Here is a 22,820-nt window from a genome sequence, read left to right as displayed (position 1 = left end):
TCCCCAGCCTGGGCCCTGGTCTCGAATGATCTGGGACCCCTCCCCCAACTCCCACTGCAGATCTGCCCCAGGATTCTGTCACCACCTAGAGTGTAAGGATCCCTGGGGCCTGCCAGGAGGGTCTTGCCTGTGGGAACAGCCTCACATGCCCATGGCTGGGACTCGAGGAAGGGAGGGAAGAGGCAGAGACGAAAACATTGGATTTTTATTACATTTCATTACAAAGGATGCAAAGGTACAAAGACAAAAGCGTCCACGCCAGAGGCCGGCAGGGGCGGCTGAGTGTGCCCTGAGCCGCCCGCCCCGCCCGCCTGAGCCCGCGACACCGCGGTGGTACATGCATGCTGACGGCACAGCCAGCTGCGTAGGGCAGTGCCCGGCAATGGGCAGTTTGCATATATCAGTGGCAGCAGCCGTTGGCAGCTTCCTCCTGTGCCCCTGCTGATAGCCCCTCAGCCTTGAGCCCCACTAGGCAGGGACGACCTGACCCTCGCCTGTGCCACGCATCCCAGGCCCGGGAAGGGGACAGAGGCTGGAAGTAAGGTGGGGGAGGGAGACGCATTCCGGAGCCAGCACCCCAAGGCTTGCCCTGCCCCCACTCTGCCCAGGAGGTACCCAGGGCCCTGAGACCCTCAGGCCTATGACAAAGATAAGGGAAACCGAGACTCAGGTCCTGGGGGCTCACTCCTGGCCCCACTGCCCTTGGGAGTACCCCAGCACTCAGGCATGAGGTACTGGTCACCATTTCTTAGCCCTCCAGGGAGGATGGTGTCTGTGACAGTGTGACACTACAGTCTCAGAGGGAACCCCGCAGGCCGCAGGGAGGCTGAGGACGTGGCTGGCTCAGGCTTTGAAGATGGGCAGGGCCGAGTCACACTCCAGGTGACCCCTGCAGACAGCAGAGGGCCAGGGCTGAAGGACCCAGATGTCCTTCCACAGTTCCCACACCTGAAGTCCCCATACTCAATGGGGACCTGGGTGCCACGGAGTGTCGGGGCCCTGCAACCCCTGGCTGGCAGCTTCGAGGGACTAGGGAGAGCCCAGGGCCTCCCACACCCAACCTGCATCCAGGGCGCAACTTCAAGGGTGCTTGGTGTAGAAGAAGCCAGAGGTCAGGGGGACTGAAGGGCCCCAGGTCCCCCCTAAAGACAGACAGTGACACAGGGGCTGCCCCTGAGGACTTCTGACCCTGCACCCTCATACCCTGGCCCCAGTAGGAACCAGTGAGCTGCCTCTCCTGGTGACACAAGGAGATCCTCCTGGCCAAGGCCCTCGAGGGCCACATATCTCAGTCAGACCCTGCTCCCACATCACCCCGAACCCGGAGACGGCACCAGAGTAAGCAACCTTTGAAGCGGTGCTTGTGGGAGCATGTAGAGGGGGCTCCCCACTTCCAGCCTTGGAATTCCCACCCTTGGAAAGTCAAGGACAGAAGGTAAACTGAGGCAGGCAGGGGCCCAGCATTCTGGGGAGGAGCCCCTTTGCTTCTGTCCCGGGGTGGTAGCCAGGGCACGCGGAGGGGTGGGGCCGACCTGTTCTGAGTACTCGAGGCCAGGTCTATGTACAGGACGACATGGCATCGAGAGGCCCACACTCCCAGCTGGAACCCGGGGACATCACAATCTGTTTATGTCACAAAGGGCCCCTTGCCTTAGGCTGCCTCATTTCCCAAAGTCTTGACAATTCAGGAGTAAATAAGCATAGAGAAATGACACTGAGAACTCAGAAAAGAAAGAAAATATTGCAGGCCAGGAGGCTGGGAGCCCCTCCAGAGTGGGGATGCTTCGGGGGTGACATCCCCTCTGGCCAACCTATCCGCACCAAGATCCCGGACAAACAGAGGCTGGGGGCTGTTCCCCAGGGGACCCCCACCCATGCTTTGTCTGAAGACTGCATACAGACGGGTTGCGCGTGATTTCATTAAGGCCATTTTTAAGAGTTCTACAGGTCTAATGCTGAGCAAACACTATGTACAGGTAGTTTTTCTTAAAAAAGAAAAAAACATAGTCCCCACTCTGCTCCCAGCTTACCCTGCAGTCAGAGACGTTGGCAAGGCTCAACGCGACGGTGGGGGCTGAGGCAGAGTGGCCTTCTCCTGCCAGGGGCCCCAGACAGAGCTCATGGCGGCTGGGACCAGCGTGGGGGTCCTCATAGGCCTGCGGAAGTGCAGCGTTGCCACCAGAGGGAAACACACCAAGCAGGGCCACCCGGCAGGCACCAGGTGGAAACCAGAGCTCCACATTCTGTGGCCGTGGGCAACGGAAATCGTGGCAGCCCCGCCACCCTGTTACCACTCTCGCCTCCACGGAGACGGTCCGCTGCAAGACCTGTCCCTAAAACACAGGCCACTTTCAACATCTACCTCTACCCCTTTCTGGTGCAGAGGCCAAAGTGGGTGACCAGGGGACAGCTGCCTGATGGGAGGGGCAGGGCTAGGTGCCAGGAAGTGTCAGCCTGCCCGGCTTGGGGGTTCATGCTACCTGCCAGCCCCGACACCCGGTGCAGAGGCCCTGGGTGCTGCTGGTGGTCAGGGGCTTCGAGCTGCCCGATCCGGGGTCTGGCAGGCACCAGGGGATGGTGGTGGGGCAGGGCACTCAATAAAGCCGAGGCTGTCCCCCAGTTTGCCATGTGGCCCTGGACTTGGGTCACCAAGTTTCTACAAAGTCCCCACCTGTCCCAGAAGAAAGTGGCTCATTCATGTTTAAGGAACTTGGGAGCAAAAACTAAAAGAGGCCAGGGATGAGGCTGGGGCTGGGTGATGGGGTGGCTGCATCCAAATTTCCAGTTAGCATCAGAGATAGGCAGCGCAGACCTCAGGAGCACAACACATGCGCACAGGCAGGCGGGCACAAGGGCTCAGCGACATCTACAACCAAAAGGTAAATACAAACCAAAGAGGAAGAAAAAGGAGAAAAGCCCAGGATGCAGGTTGCCCGCCCTCACCCCATAAATAAACTGTGCTTGGGAGGGGACGGGACTGGCACAGCATCAGGGCCTGAAGACGAGCCTTGCCTTGCAGGCCTGGCTGGCATCCGGCTGGAGGACGGGGTGGTGTCGGGGTGGGGACATCGCTGCTGAGCATGACCCATCTACACTGCACGCTCTGCCACAGGACTCGGCCATCAAGATAGTGTTTATTTCACCCACGCTCCACGCCCAGCCAGGGCTGGGGGAGACACTGCGGGCTTGGGGTCCGGGGACCAAGAAAGGCAGTGAGAGCTGAACAACAGTCGGAAAGCGCACACCCCCCACCCCCGCGGACACTCCAGCCCAGCCCGCCTGGCCCCCACGCTGGAGCGATGTGGTTGGTAGGCATCTCAGAAGGGACACCTGGCGTTTGAGTAAGGGGACTGTCCCAGCCTGGCACGGGCACTGGGCAGCAGCAGGAGGTGGGTGACTGACAGGAGGTGGGCTGGCGGGGGCGCTCAGTGGCGGCATCACAAGCTCAGAATGACAAGCTTGGCCATGGACGAGGGGCAGAGGCGGCCGTCCCCGGCTCCAGAGGTGCCAGTAGTGGCAGAGGTGGTGGTAGGCTGCCGTGATGGGTGCTCACAGCCGATCCATCCGGAAGGTGTCCTCAGTGGCCGGGTCAGCCAGGACCATGTCAGGGTCATTGAGCATGTGTAGTCCGTCCAGGGTCAGGGGGTCGATCTTGAGTTCATCCAGTGGGAACTGGCTGTCTGGGTCAAAGCCGACGTCACTGACCCCAGCCAGAGTGCTGGTCAGTTCTTTGGAGAGACTTGGGGGTGACTCTCCTGTCACTGGGTGGAGGGACAAAGGACATCACGGCTCAGCCTGGGCTTAATGCAGCCTATGTGTGCTCCCTTGGGTGCCTCTGCTCCAAGAGGCATGGCCACGCCAGGCTGTTACCCTTGGGGGCCGGCAGAAGCCAAGATGCCTCAAGTGATCACAGCAGCCATCAGTGGCAAGAGGGGCTGAGCCCCAGAGCTGAGGCTGCAACACCAAATATGTCAGTGCGACCCAGTGGCAGCAGCGGGGCTCCCTCTGCTCTGTCCCCAGACACAGGCAGGGCTGAGAGTGGGTACGGCACTGGGTTTCCCAGGCCAGCTGGGCCATGGAGTCTCTGAGGGTGCCCCTTTTCCCTGGAGACACCCCCGGGGCCCTGCAAGACTGAGACAACCTTGACCTCCAGACAGCCCTGGCTCATAAGGGGAGCGGAGGGGCCGCTGCTGGCCAGCTTGGGGTCTCACCTGTGAGGATGATGTTGGGGATGGCACTGTGGCTGGTGTAGCCCAGCTGCTGCGCATCCTGCAGGCTCCCAGGGCTGCCTGCCAACCCCATCATGGCCACCTGCGAGTAGCTGAGCGTGGTGCCCGGGCTGTACAGGCCACCGGGGCTGATGGCACCCTCCACCATGTTGAACTGCTCCAGCTGGGGACAGAGCACACCAGGTGGTCAGCACTGTCCCCAGGCATTCGCTGCCACCTTGGCTGAGACCCCCACACCCCTGCGGGTGATGGATGACTCGGAGGAGCACACCCCACACCCTGAGGCCCTGTCCTGGCCGCCATACAAGACCAGCACTGCCCCACAGCCCCTGCTCATGGCCATGCCTGCCCTGGGCTCCATTCTGCCGGGCACCCCTGCTGTGCCCTGGCCTCTGCTGCCCGAGGTCAAGATGGAAACCAAGGGGGCAGGCAGAGTGCCAGCCAGGGTGACTTGGGTGTAAGAGGCCTGGGTCCCAGTGGGTGTCGCTCACCTGGTGGGACAAAGCATTAGCCTGCCTGGCCGACATCTGCTGCTCACAGTATGCGTCCCCAAACACACTGCCCAGCGTGGAGGAGTGCTGCGGATGGAAGAGAGCCACTGGGGTCCCCAGGCCCACCCATGTCCATCTTGGGGCACTGAGGTCTGCCCTGGTCCCAGGTTACTGCTGCTTCCCACTGGCAGTTCCTGGGGGCTTCTGTACCTCGACACTCGCTGTGGTGCCATCCCTACCTCCTCCCCTCAGCCCAAGTGTGGGAGAGTCCAAGACTGCCACAGGGAAGGTGGGGACCCAGGCACAGGCGTCAGCCCTGCAGGAGACCCTGTGGAGCAGGGATGGAGCATGCGCTGGGTGGCTCTAGACTGGCCCCCAGGGACAGGAAGGACAAGACACAAGCCACACACATGGGGCAGGACAAGGCAGAGAGTTGTCCACCAGCTGGGTGGCCACGGGACAGGGCAGGGAGGGCTGGGCTGCCGGACAAAGGGGACCCCATGTGGACTCTTAGAGCCCTTCTGGGGGTGGCGCCTGGCTGGGGTAGGGAGCTGGGCCTCGGAGGAGGAAGAGCACAGAGGAGACAGACCAGCCTGGGCAGGGACCGGAAGGCCCCAGGGGAGCGGCAAGACTTTGGCCGGCCCTACTGCTCCTGGGTATGAGACAGGCCTGGCACCTCTGCTTGAGCACCTGGCTTGGGCTTTGTTCTAGAAAGGCACCCTGTGCCCTGGCTGCCCAGGGCTAGGAAACTGGGGCCTATTCCCTGACAGGAGGACCACAGACCCACTGGCCGCATTTGGGGTGGCAGAGGCTGTGGGAGGGCAGATGATCAGATCAGGTGAAGGAGAGGCTAAGAAGAGGATGGCCAAGAGGCAGAAAAACCTCTTTTCCCTAAAACCCTGCAGCCCCAGAGTGGGGCACAGCTCAGTGGCAGAGTGCACGCCTGGTATGCGCAGGGCCTGGGTTCCCCCAGCACGGCAAAATCAAAACAAGCAGCTCCCCAGCCCAAGCCCACTTCAGGTCCCACAGGGAAATGCAGCAAAGGTTGGGGCTGGGCCCTGCTCAGCAGACGTGAATGCATCCCAGAAGACTTGGCTGGGCAGAAGCGAGGTCAGGTCTCTCCCCTTCTCTCCCACTGGCCCTCGAAATGGACAGCAGACATGGATGGGGGTTGCCGAGACAGGGACATACCTTCTGCTCACCAGGAAACCAGCCTGGACAACAGATCATTCTTGGGAGAGGACTCCTACCCCCTGCCAGGCCTGTTCTGCCTGGCCCACTGGCTGGCACCTCCTCTTACCTTCCCCTAGCAGTGTTCCCACAGAGGCTGCAGGTGCACGCTCCACACTTGAGCGGCAGGGTGGGCAGACCCTGGTGACCCCAGCCGATCTCCCTCACCTTCCCATCCCAGGGCTGCAGGTGGACAGGCATGTGCTCCCAGGACCCTGGAGACCCTGACAGACACTTTAGGGCTCTGGCTGAGCCCACTGCCGCAGTGCCCTTTTCTGTGGGGCAGGGCCACAGGAGCAGAGCTGCCCCAGAGGCTTCCTGGGGTATGGTCCCCAGAGGAAGGGACACAGCCCTAGGGGAGGAGAAGGGTGGCCAGGGCTGGTCTGCCCACTGCCAGCTGACTAGCAGCGCAGTGGTGACTCCAAGCCAGAGGCCACCAGCTCTCCTTTGGGAGTGGGTGCTGACATTGGGCGAGTCCTGGGGGCTGGGGGGGGGTCATCCCCGAGGCCTAGCTGTTGGGCAGGACACCATGGGTGGTTGCCTACACCCACCTCCCACCTCACTGATCTGAGAGAGAAGCCCCTGCCAGCCCTGGACGGCAGTGCTCCCCAGAGACCACAAAGGCACGACAGGAAGATAGCAGCTCCCAAAAGAGAGGTCTGTGTGGGGGCCAGGGATACAACCCTGGGCACAGCGACTACCTGCCTGGCAAGTGGAAGATCCTGAGTTCAATTCCTGGTACCATAAAGGGGTCTGTGTACCCAGAGGTACACCATCTTCTACTTGAGCCTGAATGGCCTAGCCCAGTGGAGGATGGGTGATGGCATGAGGAAGACTGCAAGGAGGCCTGGGCTCTGGGGGCAGTGCGCAGTGGGCATGGCTTGCACTGGGTGGAGCACAGTGGGTGGGGCAGGCGGAGGACACAGACACAGGGAACAGGGCCCTTACTTGTGGGGAGCTCCCAGGTGAGAAGCCTTGATTGGAGACTGGTGAGGTGGGAGACTGGTTGGCTGGGGAGCCAGCACTAGTGCGGTACTGCTGCAGAGCTGGGGCCTGTGAGGACAGGCAGGTCAGGCAGGGTGGCCCCCTGCATCTCCCGCTGCTGCTCCCTCCACACTGGCATCTTGGGGTGGCCTGTAATCCAATGGGCCCAGCAGGCATCCCTATCTGGGATACCAGAGCCAGCTCACAGATGGCCAAAGAACCCAGATGCCCCTGAGCCACCTGAGCTCCACAAAGGGCTAAGAGGATCCCACGGAGCTCTCAGGAGTGGGGGGCAACCTGACTCAGAAGACCTCAGGACCCAACAACACTCAACTACTGACATGTGCCATCCAGACACAAAACACATGTACACACACCCACAAAACCACAGGTGCACACACACATATATACATGCATGCAAACCCATGCACACACACACACATGGCACACCCATATACACTCATGTATGCTCACCTACACAAGTATGCACCCACACAGCTTCATATGTGCACATACCCACTTATGTCCTCACATGCACGGACATGTGCACATGCAGACACACTCCTACTTATGCGCAGCACATGTATTCCCACCTGCACACACACACACACACACACATACACACACACACACACACACACACACACACACACACACACACACAGGTAGCCACAGTCCCCTCCTAACTCCCCTTTGCTTGGTGCCTGGCAGACCTCAGCCCTCTGAGCCCCAGAACTGCAGTGCGCAAGGCTGGCCCTCCTTGCAGGGTGGTCACCAGGGACAGTCACCACAGCAGGCATCACAGGCCAGCTGAGGCATGGAAGGGGCACCCAGGCTCAACCCTGGGAGACAGTAAGGCCAGGCTAGGACCTGGATGCCCTTGCTGGGTCTGGCCGGGCCTTGCGCTGAGCCTCTGGGGCCACCAGCAGAGCCTGCTGCCTGTTATCCTGTAAAGGGTCTCCCTGTCCTTGGGGCCCTTAGCAGGCTGGGGGATACAAGGGGGCAGGCTGTGGGTGGTAGAGGGGCCAGCATTCTCTTGGAGATAATTGGCTTGTGTCTCCTCAGCACCAACCATAGAATTTTTACTGGGCTGAAGGGGGCCTGTAGAAAAACAGGCTGTACCAGCTTGTCCCCTGGGAAGCTGCAGTCACCCAAGAGAGAATCCCAATTCCCTGAAGGGCGAGGACAGTGGTGGGGCCCAGGGTGGACACCATGTCTGCAGGGTCACCTACACTAGGCTGGGCCCCCTGGGGGTGGTCACAGCCCCTGCAGCAGGCACCAGGGAGAGGCTCTGTGCTCTAGCAGGAGGTACAGGATCCCTCCCACAATCAGCAACCTCCTAGGGCCTCCTAAAGCCACCGAAGCCCCTGCTGGGCTAAGGCCCTGCCAAGAGAGACACAGCCTCACAGGCCTTGCCCTTCCTTCACCTCCTCTTTCTGCTCTGTCCCTCAACTTCCAAAACTCTCTTCCTCAGTCTTGACCCAGGAGCAGCAGGGGACAAGAAAGAGAGGAGGGCAGCCCAGCACCCAGGACTACTGGGGAGGGGAGGGATTTGGGCCAGCGACCCTGCCAGTGCCTCAGTTTCCCCATCTACAAACTGGCAACAACCTCGGACTGAGGAGGGCCTGGAACAGCACGTGCTTCCATTCTGAACCCCCTTCCCCTGCTGTTTCCTCCTGTGGCCCTCAGCCAGGTGCCCTGGGAAGTCCCAGGCTTACCGAAGAGATGTCGATCCCCATCGCTGGCGGGCCTGTGCTGTCTGAGGGGGACTGGGGGAGAGAGGACGGTACTGTGACCGCAAGTGGGGGCAGCTGCGGCCCCCGAGTCAGGCTGGCACTGGGCATCAGAGGGCCACCAGTGGGGAGGTTGATGGGCACCTGCGGGGGTGGCTGCTGTTGAGAGGCGGGCGGCGGCGGCGGTGGGGGCTGGGGCTGTGCTGGTGGTGGCTGCTGAGAGCCGGCCTGTGTGAAGAAGGCGTAGGGCAGCTGCTGCTCCAGGGACAGGGCGTCCATGGCCACCGCCTACGGGGGAGAAGGTGTCAGGTGGCATGTGCTGGCCGTGGGGGTGCAGGGCAGGGACAGGCAGACAAGCCAGCCCACAGGGCACCCACAGCGCTCTTCCCTCGGGCACACAGGCAGCTCGGGTGCAGGGACACCATGCTCAGGGGCTCACTGGGAAGAGGCCACCTCAGGGAGGCTAGCGTGGACCCTGCCAGAGGCAGACAGGGGTTGAGAGGCAGAAGGAAGCCAGTGGCTTCTGGAGTCTGCGCAGGAAGGCAGGGCCGGCCCGCATGGAGGCTGATGGGGGTGGGGGTCGGGGTGGGTCAGGGATCCCTCCCTCTGAGTGAGGCTGGTGTGCAGGATGCCTGGCCCCCCAGGAGCAGAGGGGCATTTGGGATTAGAAAGACTTTCCAGCCAGCAATGGGGCCTCACTCCTTTCACCCCAGCACTCTGGAGGCTGAGGTAGGAGGATGAAAAATTCAAGGACAGACACAGTGCATGTGCGAGGCCCTCGGTTGAAATAATTTTTTTTTAAGTGAAACTTCCAAAAAGGAAAGGGACAGAAGGCATGGCCAGGGCACAGCCACACTGTGGACTCCTTGGAAGTTACAGAGATGAGCATGAGGCTGGGGCAGGAAGCAGGCCAGGCATCAGAAGGGCGCAGGCCTTCCTGCTGCCTCTGTAGCAGGTGGACCACCCCTCTGCAGTTAGTAGGTTAAAAGTAAAACAACGCAAGTCCCCTAAATAGGGGCTGGGCTGTGGCTCCACAGCACAGCCCTTGTTTAGCATGTGTGAGGACTTGGGTTCCATCCCGGACTGGAAAAAAGATAGGCAGAGACAGAGAGACAGAGGAGGAACAAGAGGGAGAAGAGCAGGGAGGGACAAGCTGTGTGAAACACCCAAACTACCAAACTCCATGGAGAAGAACTAGGAAATGGCAATGGCCTTAGAAGGAGACTACATCAGTCACTGAAAACCTTCTGAAACGGCTGGGTGAATGCATGTGATCCCAGCATTGGGAGGCTGAGGCAGGAGGATTGCCATAAGTTCAAGGCCAGCCTGAGCCATGTCTGCCTCTAAAAGACAAAACAAAAACAAAACAAACCTCCCAACAAAGATTGGGTGGTTTCACTGGTAAATTTTACCTGGAATTTCGAAGAGAAACTGAAATGCTTCTTATACTTTTCCAAACAACAGGAAATAAACCAATTCCAAACTTACTCTGCAAGGTGGGTGACCTGACTCAAATGAGGGAACTCAAACCGCTAAAATCAGACGTGAAAGTGGGGGCTTTACTACTATCTTTGCAGGGTAACAAGATGAAGAAAGAAACATGAACTGTGGTGAGCCATCCTACATCAGCAGGCTGGAAGCCAAAGTCAAAGGGGCAAATGCACACAAACTATAAAAAGAAAAAGTTAAAAATATAAAAACCACAAACCTAGCACTCAGGAGGCTGAAGCAGGAAGACTACCACGAGTTTGAGGCTATCCTATACTACACAGAACTATCTCAAAAAACCAAAAAATAAAAATAAAAACCCAACTGTAACTTTATTATGAGAACTTTCAACAATCAGACCAAAAGCAAACATAGCTTAATGAAAAACACTTGGTCACACAGGGCCTTCGTTAACAGCCATGGGACCTGCATGGCACATACCCTGCCCCCCATGCCTTTGAGTCCGACGTTTTCTATGGGACTGAAAATCTGAGCTAAAATGTAGACACATCAAGTCGGGCGTAGTAGTGCATGCTTGTAATCCCTGCACTCGACAGGCTGAGGCAGAAGGATCACTGTGAGTTTGAGGCCAGCATAGCAAGACATTGTCTCAAAAAGGAAAAAAAAAAAAAAAAAGTAGCCACGCCAGGGATGCTCTCAGCACCCCACCACCCGCCTTCCGCTCCCTCACCCTCGAACCTGTGTGATGGGTGACAGTGGCGACAAGGTGGGAGACACCTGCTGGGACTGCTGCCGCCTCGCCTCTGTGCCCAGGGCCAGGGGGCTGATGCCCGCTGGCTGGTGCTGTGGCGAAGAGCCCGGTGTGCTCATGCCTAGGAAGGAAGACAGGAAGCAGAGGCTGAGGCGAGGCACTGTGACAGACGGGTCACAACACAGGGACAACCTGGCCTTTGCTGCCCCAACCCTGCCAGCCCTATCCTCTCCACACACTCCAGGGTCCCCCAAGAGGGGCGCATCCACCAGCCCAGCCAATGAGCACTTCTCACTTCAGGACATGCAGCCAGCCCTCCCGAGGGCATGTGACCAAGCTGGGTCAATGAGAGCCCACTGCAGTTCACTGGCGGGAGTCCCAGCAAGGGCGAGTACAGAGCATGGGAGATGGCACAGGCCAGGTGCACCGGAGACCCCCACCCTCTGGCCCCGCTTCAGGACTTCTGGGTTTGGAAAGTTACCCCTTTGTTGCTTGACTGGGCTTCTGTTGCCTTTAGTGCCAAGCACGTCTGGGCTTCTGTTGCCTTTAGTCCCAGCAACGATGTAAACGCAGCAGCCTCTTGGCAGCCCTGCACCTTCTCCGCATGGACACTGGCCCTACCTGCTCCCCTCTGAACCCCCACTGCCCCGCAGCCTAGTCCCCCTCGTGCACACCTCGAGTGTCCTGACCCCCTCCACCTTCCCTCCCTGCCACAAGCTGGCTCCTGCCCGGGCCCCTCACTGCCCCTTCCTTCACCCTGAGCAATCTGATTCCTGGTTCCAGGGTGGTGAGTGAAGCTGGTGAGATCAGGCACAGGGTAGCAGTCAGGGCCTGCAAGGGCACCCTGGGATGCCATGCCAGCCAGGCAGCAGGCCCCCATGAGGATAAGGGAGCCCCGGGGGCCCAGTGTGACCCTCATCCAACCCCGAACCTCGGCTTCGATGATGATGACGCCACCCCACCGGGCTTGCCGGGCAGCCTGCAGGGTCATGAACAGGCTCTGAAAGGGCTTGGCCCGTGGCCAGTGTGGGTGCAGCCGCCTGACTCACTTGGGAGATCCAGGCCCATCCCACTGTGGGTACCAGATCAGCTCTGCTCCAGCAGATGGCATGGTGGGGCTAGGAGCTCATGGGACACACCCGGCAAGCGCTGGGGGCAGCTGCAAAGTCCAACAAGTCTGGTCATGCCTGCAGTTCCCCTTCCTCCGGTGGCCTGTGCCGGAGCCCACATCGAGGGAGGCGGCCCCGGAGGCCCCGCATGGCTCGAAGCCGGGGTGAGGACCTGGGCTGTGTCACCACCAGACACCAGGTGCTCTGTGCACCTTGTCTGCTGGCCACAGGACACCTCATGCCAGGTCTAGGGCAGATGCTAGACCTCCACAGGGCAGAAGCAAAAGCTGAGAGCACGTGGGGGTGGGAGTGACCATAGGGGCAAACAAGCTTGGTAGCCAATAGTGGGGTGTGGGGCACCAACCCAAGGCTCCAGACCTGCCAAAGTTACTTTTCCCTCCCAAGTGCCGGGGATGGAACCAAAGGCCTCAAACATGCTACACTGCTGTGTAGAGCCACATCCCCAACGCTTTAGAAGAAGTTCATCTCCTTTCCAGTTATTTTGAGACAGGGTCTCCCTCTAGAGCCTAGACTGGCCTCGAATTTGTGGAGATCCTCCTGCCTCAGCCTGCCCAATGCTGGAATTATAGGCATGTGCCACCACATCTGGCAGAAGTTCTCTTTTTACTGCCACAGCCTGGTGAAGCTGCCCAGCCTGGCCTCAAGTTCTCACTTCTGCCTCAGCCTCCCCATGTATACCATGCTGCCTGACTCCCTTCTAATTCTCCAGAGTTCTGCACGCACTTTCTGGATTTTTAAATGTCAACCTGAAGTTTTACACACATGCTCGTGCATGTATACAGACACATTCATGGACCACAAAAAACACAGCAGCAGCGCACTTGGCCCTGGGCCTACCAGCCCCGGCCTCTCTCCTCACTACAAGGGCGTCTGAATCCACGGTGGGCTTCCAGGCCAACTCCTGGCTTCACCACCCGGGGAGAGGCCAGCTGGGCTGGCAGGGCAGATGGGGCACCTTACTGCAGAGCCCTTTTGGCAGCCTGGGTCACCTTTCAAGCAGGAGTACGGCCAGCTAGAAGGGAAGTCTGGGGTGGGCAGCTGATGAGAGGGGCGGGCAGGCAGCCCAGGTGGCAGGGCTCACCCCATGGCACACAAGGCCTACTGGTGGGGCCAGCTGGCCTTGGAGCTGTGCCAGGCACGTCACTGGGGCCTGTCCTGCTCCTCTGCACTGGCAAGCCACCAGGGACGCAGCCTGGGTGAACGCAGAGGTGGTAACAGGGTGCATGTCTCCAGCCTACCCGCCCCCACAAGGTGGCAGAGGGGCTCGGAGGGGGCAGGACCCCTTGTACACCAGGGGCCAGAGCTTGGCCTGACTTAAAAGACCCCTAGAAAGCAAGGCCACTGGGGGAAGGGCAGGCACATAGGCCACACCCAGGGAGTACGCTGCCCTGAGGGCATTCAGATCCCAAGGCCAAAGGGCCGGGTGGAGGGCACCCTGGAGATGCTCCCCAATAGCTGCACTCCTGCCTAGCCATGTGGGAGCACTTGTGGCTGCGTGGGTCTCGTTCTCACCCTGTGTGATGGAGATGCCGACCTGGCCAGATGGGGTGTACCTGGGGCTTCCCTGAATCTGCTCCTCCATGCCCTCTGCCTGGCAGTGGAGCCCTGGTAGGCACGGGGCCAGAGTGTGAAAGGACACAACTGCTGCCCTGGGCTGGCCCCGCACCCCTCCCCAGTTGCAGCCTCACACCCTTGGCTGCCAGCCCAGGGCAGGGCTGGGTGCGGCTGTGCTGAGCGCTCTGGTTCCCCCTCAGCCTCCGCCCCCTGCCTGTACCTGTCCTGGGGGCCCTGGTCTCGAGCACCAGCCACCCTGAGGTCCCTGGGAAGCACCCATAGCAGTTCCCAGCCCCTCCCCAGGGAGGAACCTGTGCACAGGTCCCGCTGAACACAGGTTGGGTCTGAGGGCAGCCCTGTGGCTCGGTCAGGACAAGCACACTGTGTCCCTCCAGTCCTGGCCGGTTCTGTCCCTCAGGGTAGGTTGGACCACTGCTGTCCTCTACTCCCGTGATACAAAACACCCCACAAAGGAGCGTACTGTGGTGTAGGTACACAGCAAGGACTGGGGAAACTGAGGCCCAGCCTGGGGGACGGATAAGGAGCAAAGGACAAGTGAACATGGAGAAGTGGCTGTTGTGAGAGGTGATAGCCGAGTGCTAGCAGAACTGTAGGGCTGGGCAACTCCTGCAAAGGCCCTGAGGTCCCTTCCCTAGCTATGCAGCTTGAGGCTAGGAGACAGAATCAGAGAGCAGGTGGCCCTGGCCCTGGCCCTGGTCATCTTGGGGTCTTGTGGGGCGGAGACAAGGGGACCCCTGCCACCCTCAGTGGAGCCACCAGTAGAGTTCTCAGGAGGATAAGTAAGGGACCAGGGATGGGATGACCTCACAGGCAGGCCAAGGGTGATGAGTTTGAAGCTCAGGTGATGCTAGGCTGTCTGCCAGGCCAGCCACGGTACAATGAGCCAGGTGGGCCTGTCCTGTGAGGGGGCAGTGAGGAGGGTAGCCTGCCTGGTCCCTGCTGCCCTCCAGGGCTCCCCAGCTTCCCAGGGGGCCCCAAGCGCCTATCTGCGCTGCCCATTTCTGCCCACCCAGGCCCCCACAGGCCAGGTGCCGAGGCCCAACAGCCTCACCCTGGCTGGCACCGCCGAGGCCAAGGTGGGTCAGGTTGCCTGCCAGGTTGCCGGTGCTGCTGGAGCCGCTGAGCGCGGGGAACGGGGGCTCCTCGGGATCCAACGGGGTCGGCAGCGGGGACGGGAAGTGAATGTTGGTCAGGTCGGGCAGGGAGCCCCCCGTGTTGTGGGTGGCGGGGATCAGGGCCGTCGTGCTCTCCTGGTCGGTGGACGGGAAGATGCTGGGGAGAGGCCAGACCGGCAGGATGAGCTTGGGGCCTGGGGCTGCGGGATACCGCGGGAGGGGCAGGGGGCCCCAGGGGATAGAGGAAGGGTCCCCAACAGGGCTTGGCTGTGTCCGAGGGCAGGGATTCAGCAGGTATGCAAGCTGGGGGCCCTGAGGGGACTTACTTGATGCCAGGGACCTCGCAGGACTTGGGCCTGGACCCGGTCTGAAGGAAAAGACAGCAGAGGCTGAGCAGGTGGCCCAGCCTAGGGGCCCCAGGTGTCTCTCCCCAAAATGGACAGTGGCACTCCCAGGGTGTGGAAGAGCTGCCCCAGATGCCACTGGGTAGACAGAGCAGGTGTGGGAGGATACACAGGCCCTGGGGACCCAGTGTCCTGGGAGCCCAAGCCTGGAAACCATTCCTGCTGCTGGCAGAGACTGGCAGGAACCCAGGTCACTGGAAGCCTCCAGCAGCTCCATCTTGAGCGGGCAGGACACAGAGCAGGGGCCGCCCCTGCACCATGTGGCTGGGAGCCCCTGCTATTCAAGGTGTTTGGACTTTTCACAGCAGAGTCTGCATCGCCATGGGGGTAGGATGCACTTCTGGGCAGCTTCCTGGGGTGCTGCAGGCTGTACCCTACATCCTGAGTTCCTGCTCCCAGAGGTGAAGCAAGGCCAAGCTGGTGGACAGACACCTGGACCCCATGCTTAGGCTCTGTGGGGACCAGGCAAGGGGAGCCCCCAGGCTCAGAGGAAGGGAATGCCAGTCCCCCAGGAAACACTGGCTCCAGGAGGGGATGCCCCCCAGCCCTGCTGCTGGCCTTCAGTGAGCATGCAGTCAACCATGCAGGAGACAGGATGGGGCTTGAGAACAGAGTGAAAAAAATGCACCCAAAGTTCTGGGGCCTGGGAGTGGGAAACCACTCCCACCTGCTGGGGAAGGGGTGGGCAGGGTGCCCTGTGAGCACAGAGCACCACTGGGGCACGCACAGACCAAGACCTGCCTTCCTGCTACCGGACAGTTAGCCTGGCTTCCGGTTTGGTTTGGGGGGTTTGCTCTGGGGATCCCTGGAGAGCCCACCCTCACTGTGTTAGGTGAGCACGCTGCTCCGGCTGCACCGGCCCTTTCCAAACAGCTGGATCCTGCTCGCCCTGGCTGATGGCAGTACTGTACACAGCTGCATTTCCTCATGGCTCCTTTATTTCTTATTTTGCAGAACCAGGGATAGAACCGAGGGTCTTTGTGTGGAGCCATAGCCCCAGCCCATTTCGATTTTTCATTTTGAGACAGAATCTTGCTTAGCTGCCCAGTTGGGCTCAAACTGGAGATCCTCCTGCTTCAGCCTCCTGAGCAGCCAGGATTATAGGAATGCACCAAAGTGCCTGATGGGATAAAGACCTCTGCTCCTGTCCTTGTCACTGTGACTTAAGGGCAGAGGGTTGGTACTTGGTGTGTCTCTTGCCAGGGTGGCAGGCCTGGTATTACCAAGGCACAGAGCTGAAAACACTAGGACTCAGCACGGACCAATCTTAGTGAGGCTTCTTGGGGACGAGGGAACTGCCTCAGTGATGCGCTGTGGCACCCTGGGCCGAGCCTGGGAAGAACCAGGTGAACTGGGCAGCTTTACCTTCTTGGCGTCCCAGGCCGGCTTGGACAGGGTCTTGTCTACCTCCGACGTGGCCTCATCCATCCCAGGAACTGTCAACAGTAAGACTGGGGTGGGGACAGGGGCTGTCAGCAAGCATGGAGCTGTGGGACGCGTCCTAGGCCACTGGGCCTGCGCAAACCCTGTTGGAGGCTATGGCCAGGCTCTGCCAGGACCTCTGCACCAGAGAGGGAAGACACCTCGTCTTGCCACAGTGAGAACAGGAGCTCTGCCCCTCCCACCTCCACTAGCAGGCGGGCAGCCAGGTGGGCACCACTTGAGCCCCCGGGCCCTGTGTCCCCAGCACAGCCGTCCCTGGGCTGCTCTCTAGAGCTCAAGTCCTTGAACTGAACCCAGGACCACCATGCTGATTGAGCTACAACCTCTGCCTTGTACTTTCAATTTTCCTTTTTTAAAACTTTGATACAGGGAGCTGGGGATGTAGCTCAGGGGCACAGCATCCGCCTGGCAAGCGTGGTCCTGGGTTCAATTTCCAGTACCAAAGAAATCCCCCCAAACCCAAACTCACAGGGCCTCACTTCTGACTGTGTCCCTCAGCCCTCCCTGTCCCACACCACAGGCTGGGCCTGCTGGAGCCCAGTGGATCTGCGCGCCACCCATACCTCCCTTCTGATGTGTGTCCTGAGAGCCGCCTGCAAAGGGCTCCGGCTGGGCCGGAGCCATTGTGCTCTGGTGCAGCGCGGAGTCGGAGTTGGTCCTGCAGGGAGAGACAGACCTGACATGAGCTTGGGGCAGCAGGGGCTCCCCAGGACAGGCGGTTGGCGGGGTCCCTCGGCAAGGGCCCCGACCTGACTCCAGCCCAAAGGGCACCGTAGGGCCGGGCTGGCCTCTGCGCCCAGCCAGAGCCACCTTATAGTGCACAGCCGCCCAGGGAGGAAAGGTTGGGCTGCACTGAAACCCCAGGCGGAAGTGCTGGTCCCATGGCCCTGCAGGAGGCTTGAGGGACAGAGATGGGGCCTGGGGTGTGTAGCTACTCCCACCAGCCAGCCATGGAGGTCGTGGGGACCACTCCACTCCGGGCCCTGCTGGAGGGAACTGAGGGCAGCAGAGTGACCCAGGCTGCCCCCAAAACAGCTTCCCAGGACAGGAAAAGGTTGTGTTGGGGCACACAGCTGGGAGCTTGAGGAGGACACAAAGGGCTGGGGGCCCCTGATGGGCATGGAGTGACCAGGAAGGATCCTGGTTCCCGGAGAAAAGTCATGAGGGCCCCCAGGGCTGTTGTCCCTCTGAGTCCTCGAGCCAGGGTCGGAGGTCCCCTCTCAGCCCCTTCCCCTTCTGTCTCCCTCCTTCCACCTGGGGGGGGGGTGACCCCAGGGCCTTCGGGTGCTGCAGCCCACCCCCCTTCTATTGTGAGACAGGGTCTGCAGGAGGCACCGAGCGGCCTAGGCCGGGCTAGAACTTGTGATCCCCCTGCCTCAGCCATCAGCATGCTGGGGTTGCAGGGGTGCACCAGCCACACTCAACCTTCTAGATCTTTCTTCACAACAACAATGATGAACACTGTTTTTTCCTTTGATAGGTATAGATGTGTGTTTCCTACTTTTCTAACATAAACGTAAAACACTTATAATTTTTCAGTGACTACTCAGCCACACAAAAAACATGATACAACACTGCTTTGGAGAAAAATGAGCAGCCGGGCACGGTGACACAGGCCCGAGGTTCCAGCTACTCAGAAGGCTGAAGCAGGAGAATCACTTGAGTCCTGGACCTCGAGAGCCCATCTCAAAAACACAAACAAAATCCAAATGAATGAAATTAGCAATGGAGGGAATGAAATAAATAAAACCAAAGCATGGAACGTCCGATTTTGGTTTCATGAAACAAGCCAAGAGTGTTAGTCATAATGAGCAGCGGCTTCCAGGATTCCCGAGCCGGACCATAGCAGGGTGTGGGGCAACGACACTGACCTCCTCCAGCTGCTGTCCGCAGGTGGCGAGAGGTACACGGTGCCGTAGGGACAACTGTCAGCTTGTGGGGAGTTAAGGGGACACAGCTGTCACCAGACCCACTCAGGCCCGCCAGGCCCAGACCCTGCCCCAGGAGCTGCTCTGGTCGATCCAGGGCGCCCTGCGCCTGTGGACCCCTCATACACATGTGTCTGGATGTGGCAGGATTGAGGCTCAAAGCCCACCATGTCCCTCAATCCTGCAACATCAGAGGTGTCACTGCCACCAGGAAGGCCCCCAGCTTGGCCTGGTTCCAACTCAGGGCTGCAGGAGCCACCAGGCTGGGCTCTCCAGAGGCCCCACTCTGGGAAAGGATATCTGCCGTCCATGCTTATCCACTGACAGGGGCCGGCGGTGTGGGGACCCGAGGCGGCCACGTTCACGGTATACTCTGTCCACTAGCCCATGGTGGCGGGTGGTCCGGCTGGTGTCCAGGCCTGAGGACTGGAAGGGTGTCTGGTGACGAGGGAGGGATGGGGACAGGAAAGGAGGGAGAGAGACCAATGCAGTGGTTACAGATCGAGGCCTGGGGCTGCCCTAGTACCCGGGATCAGATCTTGGGGACCCCGCTCCAACACCCCAGGTGCCACGCTGGGGCTATGTGGCCTTCTCCTGTGGCCCAGCTCCCAGCCCTGAGCACTGGGGGCACGCAAGCTGGTATGGTGTCCCAGGCTGGGGACACAGGCGAGCAGGACAGCTGGCATGCACGGCCAGGCAGAGCGGCAAGCTCGGGGCCCAGCACCGGCTGGGAGCCAGGGTGCAGCGGCCGAGCAGCCCATCGCCAGGTGCACCCAGGCTTCCCCCATACCCGTCACCCCAAGGGGCTGCCAAGACAGGGCCAGGCTTCTGGCACAGCCAGCTGCCTGCGTGCACCCGGGCTTGGGCGCCAGCCTGGGCTGCCCTTCCCATGTACCCAGACCCTGCTGGAGCCAAGGTAGACACTGCAGCCAGGCCTTCCTGCCACCACCAAGCCGAAGGAGTCTGAGCTCCGCCCGCCCTGGCCCTGCGCTGCCCTCCTGCGGTTGGACCAGGCGAGTCGGCTGCCTTAGCCAGCTTGGGGCATGGCAGGGCGTCTGCCTGGCCATCTGGTTCCCAGCCTGGCTCCTGCAGGCAGCTGGGCACAGGGCGAGGCTGATGGGAGGGGCCTCCTTCACTTCGGTGCCCATTTACCCCAGGTCGGTCTGGACCCAGGGGATTGGCTGGGGGTCTCCTTGCACCTTCACCCCCTGCAGGCAGGCTATGGGCCGCGGAGGGTGGTGAGCAGGCAGGGCAGAGCCCACGCAGCTCCAGGCAGTGCCAAGGCCCACAGGGGACCCTGAAGGCAGAAGCCAGGGTAAAGAAAGGGATGCGCCTAGCCTGCAGCCTTCCCTGTGCACACGTGTGTGCACTGTGTGTTCATGGGGATCATGCAGCACAGGGCACATGCTCAGATCCCGCTCGGGATGCCCTGGCTTGGGAGACACAGTGCAGCATCACGCAGCTGGACCCGGGGCCTGGGGACCCAATGTGGCCAGCAGCCTTCCTGAGGTGGGGGGTGCGACACCCCCTGGGAGCTACAGGGTGGTCAACAGGCAAACTCGGGACGCTCAGTGCCCACACACGTGTTGGGTCTTGACTGGCGCCAGGGATGCCACGGCCTCAGCCTGGGGTCTCAATTACCAGAGAGACAGGAGCCGCTGCCAGGGCCTCCCCCAGAAATCCGCTGGGCTGAAAATGCAAGAACCAAGACTTTGAGATGCCTGGTCGGCAGAGTGGGGGTCCGGGCTGCAGATGCCCAGTAGGACTTGCATCCCCTGGCCTGGGAGCACATGGGCAGCCCTACCTACTCGAGCGGGAGGTATCGGGAGCCAGCCTGCTGGAGAAGACAGGACCCTTGGGGCGAGTCAAAGTGACATAGAGCCTCGATGTCTATACCCCTAGGATACACCCCACCCTTCCCACAAAGGGTGGTGGGGCTGATGTAACTCGGTGGCAGGAGGGACACTGAGCTCTCCAGGGTCAGCGTGGTCCCCTTAGCCCACATGACTTGGCTGTCTCCAAGCCAAGTCCTAGGCGGCCATCAGGATCTGCCCACGCAGGCTCTGTGCTGGCTTGGACCAGGAGGGGCCACCGCTGGGTCTCTGTCTGGAGGGTTTAGGTAGGGGGCAGGCAGCGGGGCCTCCCCAGAACCCTGGGGGACTGCAGATGTGAGGTGCTGTTTCAGGGGGTAGGGCACTCACCTGGAAGGACAGGTCTGCAGTGCCACTTCCGATCTGGTTCACGTTGGGCAGGGACCCACCATAGTACTGGCCACGGCTCGGGCCCAGCTGCAGGTACTGGGACTTCTGAAGCTGCAGCTGCAAGAGAAGCAGCGGCTGCGGTGACAGGGTGTGTGTGAGGGGCTGCGGCTGACACCTCAGGAGCTATACACCCCAGCCTGGGCCACTGGGGACTGAGCAGGAGGACACCAGGCCTAGCCCCTGCAGAGCAGTCCGAGAGGTCCCTGGGGCTGGCTCAAGTCTCAGCCAAGGGCTCTGTGTGATGCAACCAGAAGAAAGCATCCATCTGCTAGCCAGAGCCAGGTACAGAGACCTGAGCGCAGACCTGGGCACCCCTGCAGCCCCCACGGGGCCAAGAGCCCTACCTGAGCCCCTGGGCCCCCTTTGCACGTTCTGAGCCAGGCAACACAGATGCTTGGGCTGGGCCTGTAGCTCCTACCTGCCTGGCTCCCTGGAGTGGCCCCTGTGGACTCGAGAGGACTCGTGAGGCTGTGTGGCCCCAGGGGATGAGGTGCCACTATGACACAAAGGGGCAACAGCTGGGTCCTCCCATGCAGTTCCCTCTGGCCAACCTGGCTTCCTGGGGCACTGAGCACAAGCCCAGGTGGACAGCTGTTTCCTGTGGGCCCAGGAGGAGACGGAGGCCTGCCAGACTCTGGGCCAGCTCAGGGTAGGCAGGGTGGGAGCCCTGCTCCCACCTGCCCCTTCCAACACACCCGTCCGTGCCTCCTGTGGTTTTGCATGGGAGCCTGCCCCGAAGCCAGCCTTTGTGGACCACGAGGCCAGGGTCCTTCTGCTCCACGTTCCCCTCCCCAGAATGAGTAGCACAGACAAATCCAGGGGCAAGGGGCAAGGAAGGGGCAGGCTTACATCGCACAGGCTTCAGCTGCTTCTGGCTGGGCAGTTGAGGCTAGCTCGGCCTCCTGGGCTCTGGGATAACAGGAAAGCACTGTAATCTCTGCAAATGCTGGGCATGCTTGTGCACAGTGACAAGGCCCAAGTACAGGAGTGCCCTGAGGCTGCCCCAGGTCGCTACAGAAAAAGTGTCACCCTATCCCAGATCCAGGGTCACCAAGAACGGCCTGTGCTGGCTGTGATCTGGGGGAAGCCACGGCCATGAAGCAGGGGCCAGTGGAGACAGCCGGGTGCCAGGCACAGGCAGCCCGGCAGGGAGGGGACCCCTGAAGAGTCCCGACTGGCTGCTCCTGGACACCGCCTCCCCACACCGGAATAAACCACAGCTGAGTCCTCTGTGAGCTGTCACTGGCAGCAGACCCTTCCTCTCGATGGGTTAGGGTGAGACTGGCCTAGCCTTGACCCTGTGACCCTTGCCCTGGCCGCAGAAGCAACTGCAAGTCCCTTCCCTATCACAGCAGCCTGGCCTCCACCGGTGTCATCACTGTCCCCAGATGGGACACCTGGGCACTGATCACACACTCTGACCTAGGTCACAGCCCACATCAGCAGCCTGTGCAGGAGGAGTAAATGAGGGGCACGGGAGAACAGATGGACAGGTGGATGGCTGTGTGGGTGGATGATGGGAGGACAGACAGATAGACGAATGAAAGGAAACCCTGCTGTTCCCAACTGTACAAGCAGGTGACAGCCTCTCTGGGAGCTGGGCCGGCTGCTTGATGCACCTGCCAGGAGGCCAAAGTGGCTCAGAGCTGACGCAGGGCTCCTGCTCCATCCTCCTGGTCCCTGGAAAGCAGGGAACAGCTGAGAGAGTGGGGCCCAGAGGACCCCAGTGCTCATGCCAGGCAGCCCAGCACCCAGCTCCAAGCCCAGGCTCCCCAGGGGAAATGCCCGGGCCCGGGAGGAAGTGCCAGGCAGGAGTGGTTTCACATTCGCCCGGCAGCCCCACCAGTGGAGGGCAACGCCCGCAGGGAAGGGGGAGTAGTGTTAGCACAGGGAGTGGCAGGGTCACAGGAATGACGAGGGTGGCAGAGCACCCCTCAGCTGCCTCCCCAAAAGCTCAGCTCCTGGGCTCAGGGGCGCAGCTGCCAAAGTCACAGCGACGGCCCTAGGACGGCACTGACCCTAGTGCTCTGCCCAGATCCTGGGCCTCTCGTGGCCATGACAATGGATGCATAGGAAATAGCTGGCTCTGAGCTGCCC

At 60.8% G+C, this 22,820-nt stretch overlaps 1 protein-coding gene across 14 annotated transcripts in view; it reads right to left on the bottom strand.

Annotated features, from left to right (window-relative positions):
- Nucleotides 1-187: 187 nt before the first annotated feature.
- Crtc1 (CREB regulated transcription coactivator 1) overlaps nt 188-22,820 on the bottom strand; it is a 47,766-nt gene continuing 25,133 nt past the window's right edge. Inside the window, exons 2-16 of one of the 14 annotated variants that reach the window (XM_063228015.1) lie at nt 20,664-20,780; nt 20,104-20,151; nt 18,763-18,900; nt 18,406-18,467; nt 17,098-17,192; nt 16,457-16,542; nt 15,014-15,054; nt 14,624-14,844; nt 10,855-10,988; nt 8,812-8,955; nt 8,653-8,703; nt 6,899-7,117; nt 4,721-4,807; nt 4,212-4,392; nt 188-3,761 (exon numbers count right to left, since the gene is read on the bottom strand). In XM_063228015.1, the coding sequence (XP_063084085.1) occupies nt 3,550-3,761; nt 4,212-4,392; nt 4,721-4,807; nt 6,899-7,117; nt 8,653-8,703; nt 8,812-8,955; nt 10,855-10,988; nt 14,624-14,844; nt 15,014-15,054; nt 16,457-16,542; nt 17,098-17,192; nt 18,406-18,467; nt 18,763-18,900; nt 20,104-20,151; nt 20,664-20,780 (1,836 nt within the window). In that variant the 3' untranslated portion in view covers nt 188-3,549. Of the gene's footprint in view, nt 3,762-4,211; nt 4,393-4,720; nt 4,808-6,898; nt 7,118-8,652; nt 8,956-10,854; nt 10,989-14,623; nt 14,845-15,013; nt 15,055-16,456; nt 16,543-17,097; nt 17,193-18,405; nt 18,468-18,762; nt 18,901-20,103; nt 20,152-20,663; nt 20,781-22,820 lie in introns of all 14 variants that reach the window. The other 13 variants (XM_063228016.1, XM_005001617.4, XM_063228011.1 and 10 more) reach the window with 13 other exon arrangements.

This window comes from Cavia porcellus, unplaced genomic scaffold (assembly GCF_034190915.1).
Source record: "Cavia porcellus strain 051 isolate PalLab524CR breed Dunkin Hartley unplaced genomic scaffold, mCavPor4.1 scaffold_17, whole genome shotgun sequence".
Taxonomy (NCBI): Eukaryota; Metazoa; Chordata; class Mammalia; order Rodentia; family Caviidae; genus Cavia; species Cavia porcellus.
Note: the sequence above shows the minus strand (reverse complement) of the source record. Positions and strands in the feature narration are given on the sequence as shown.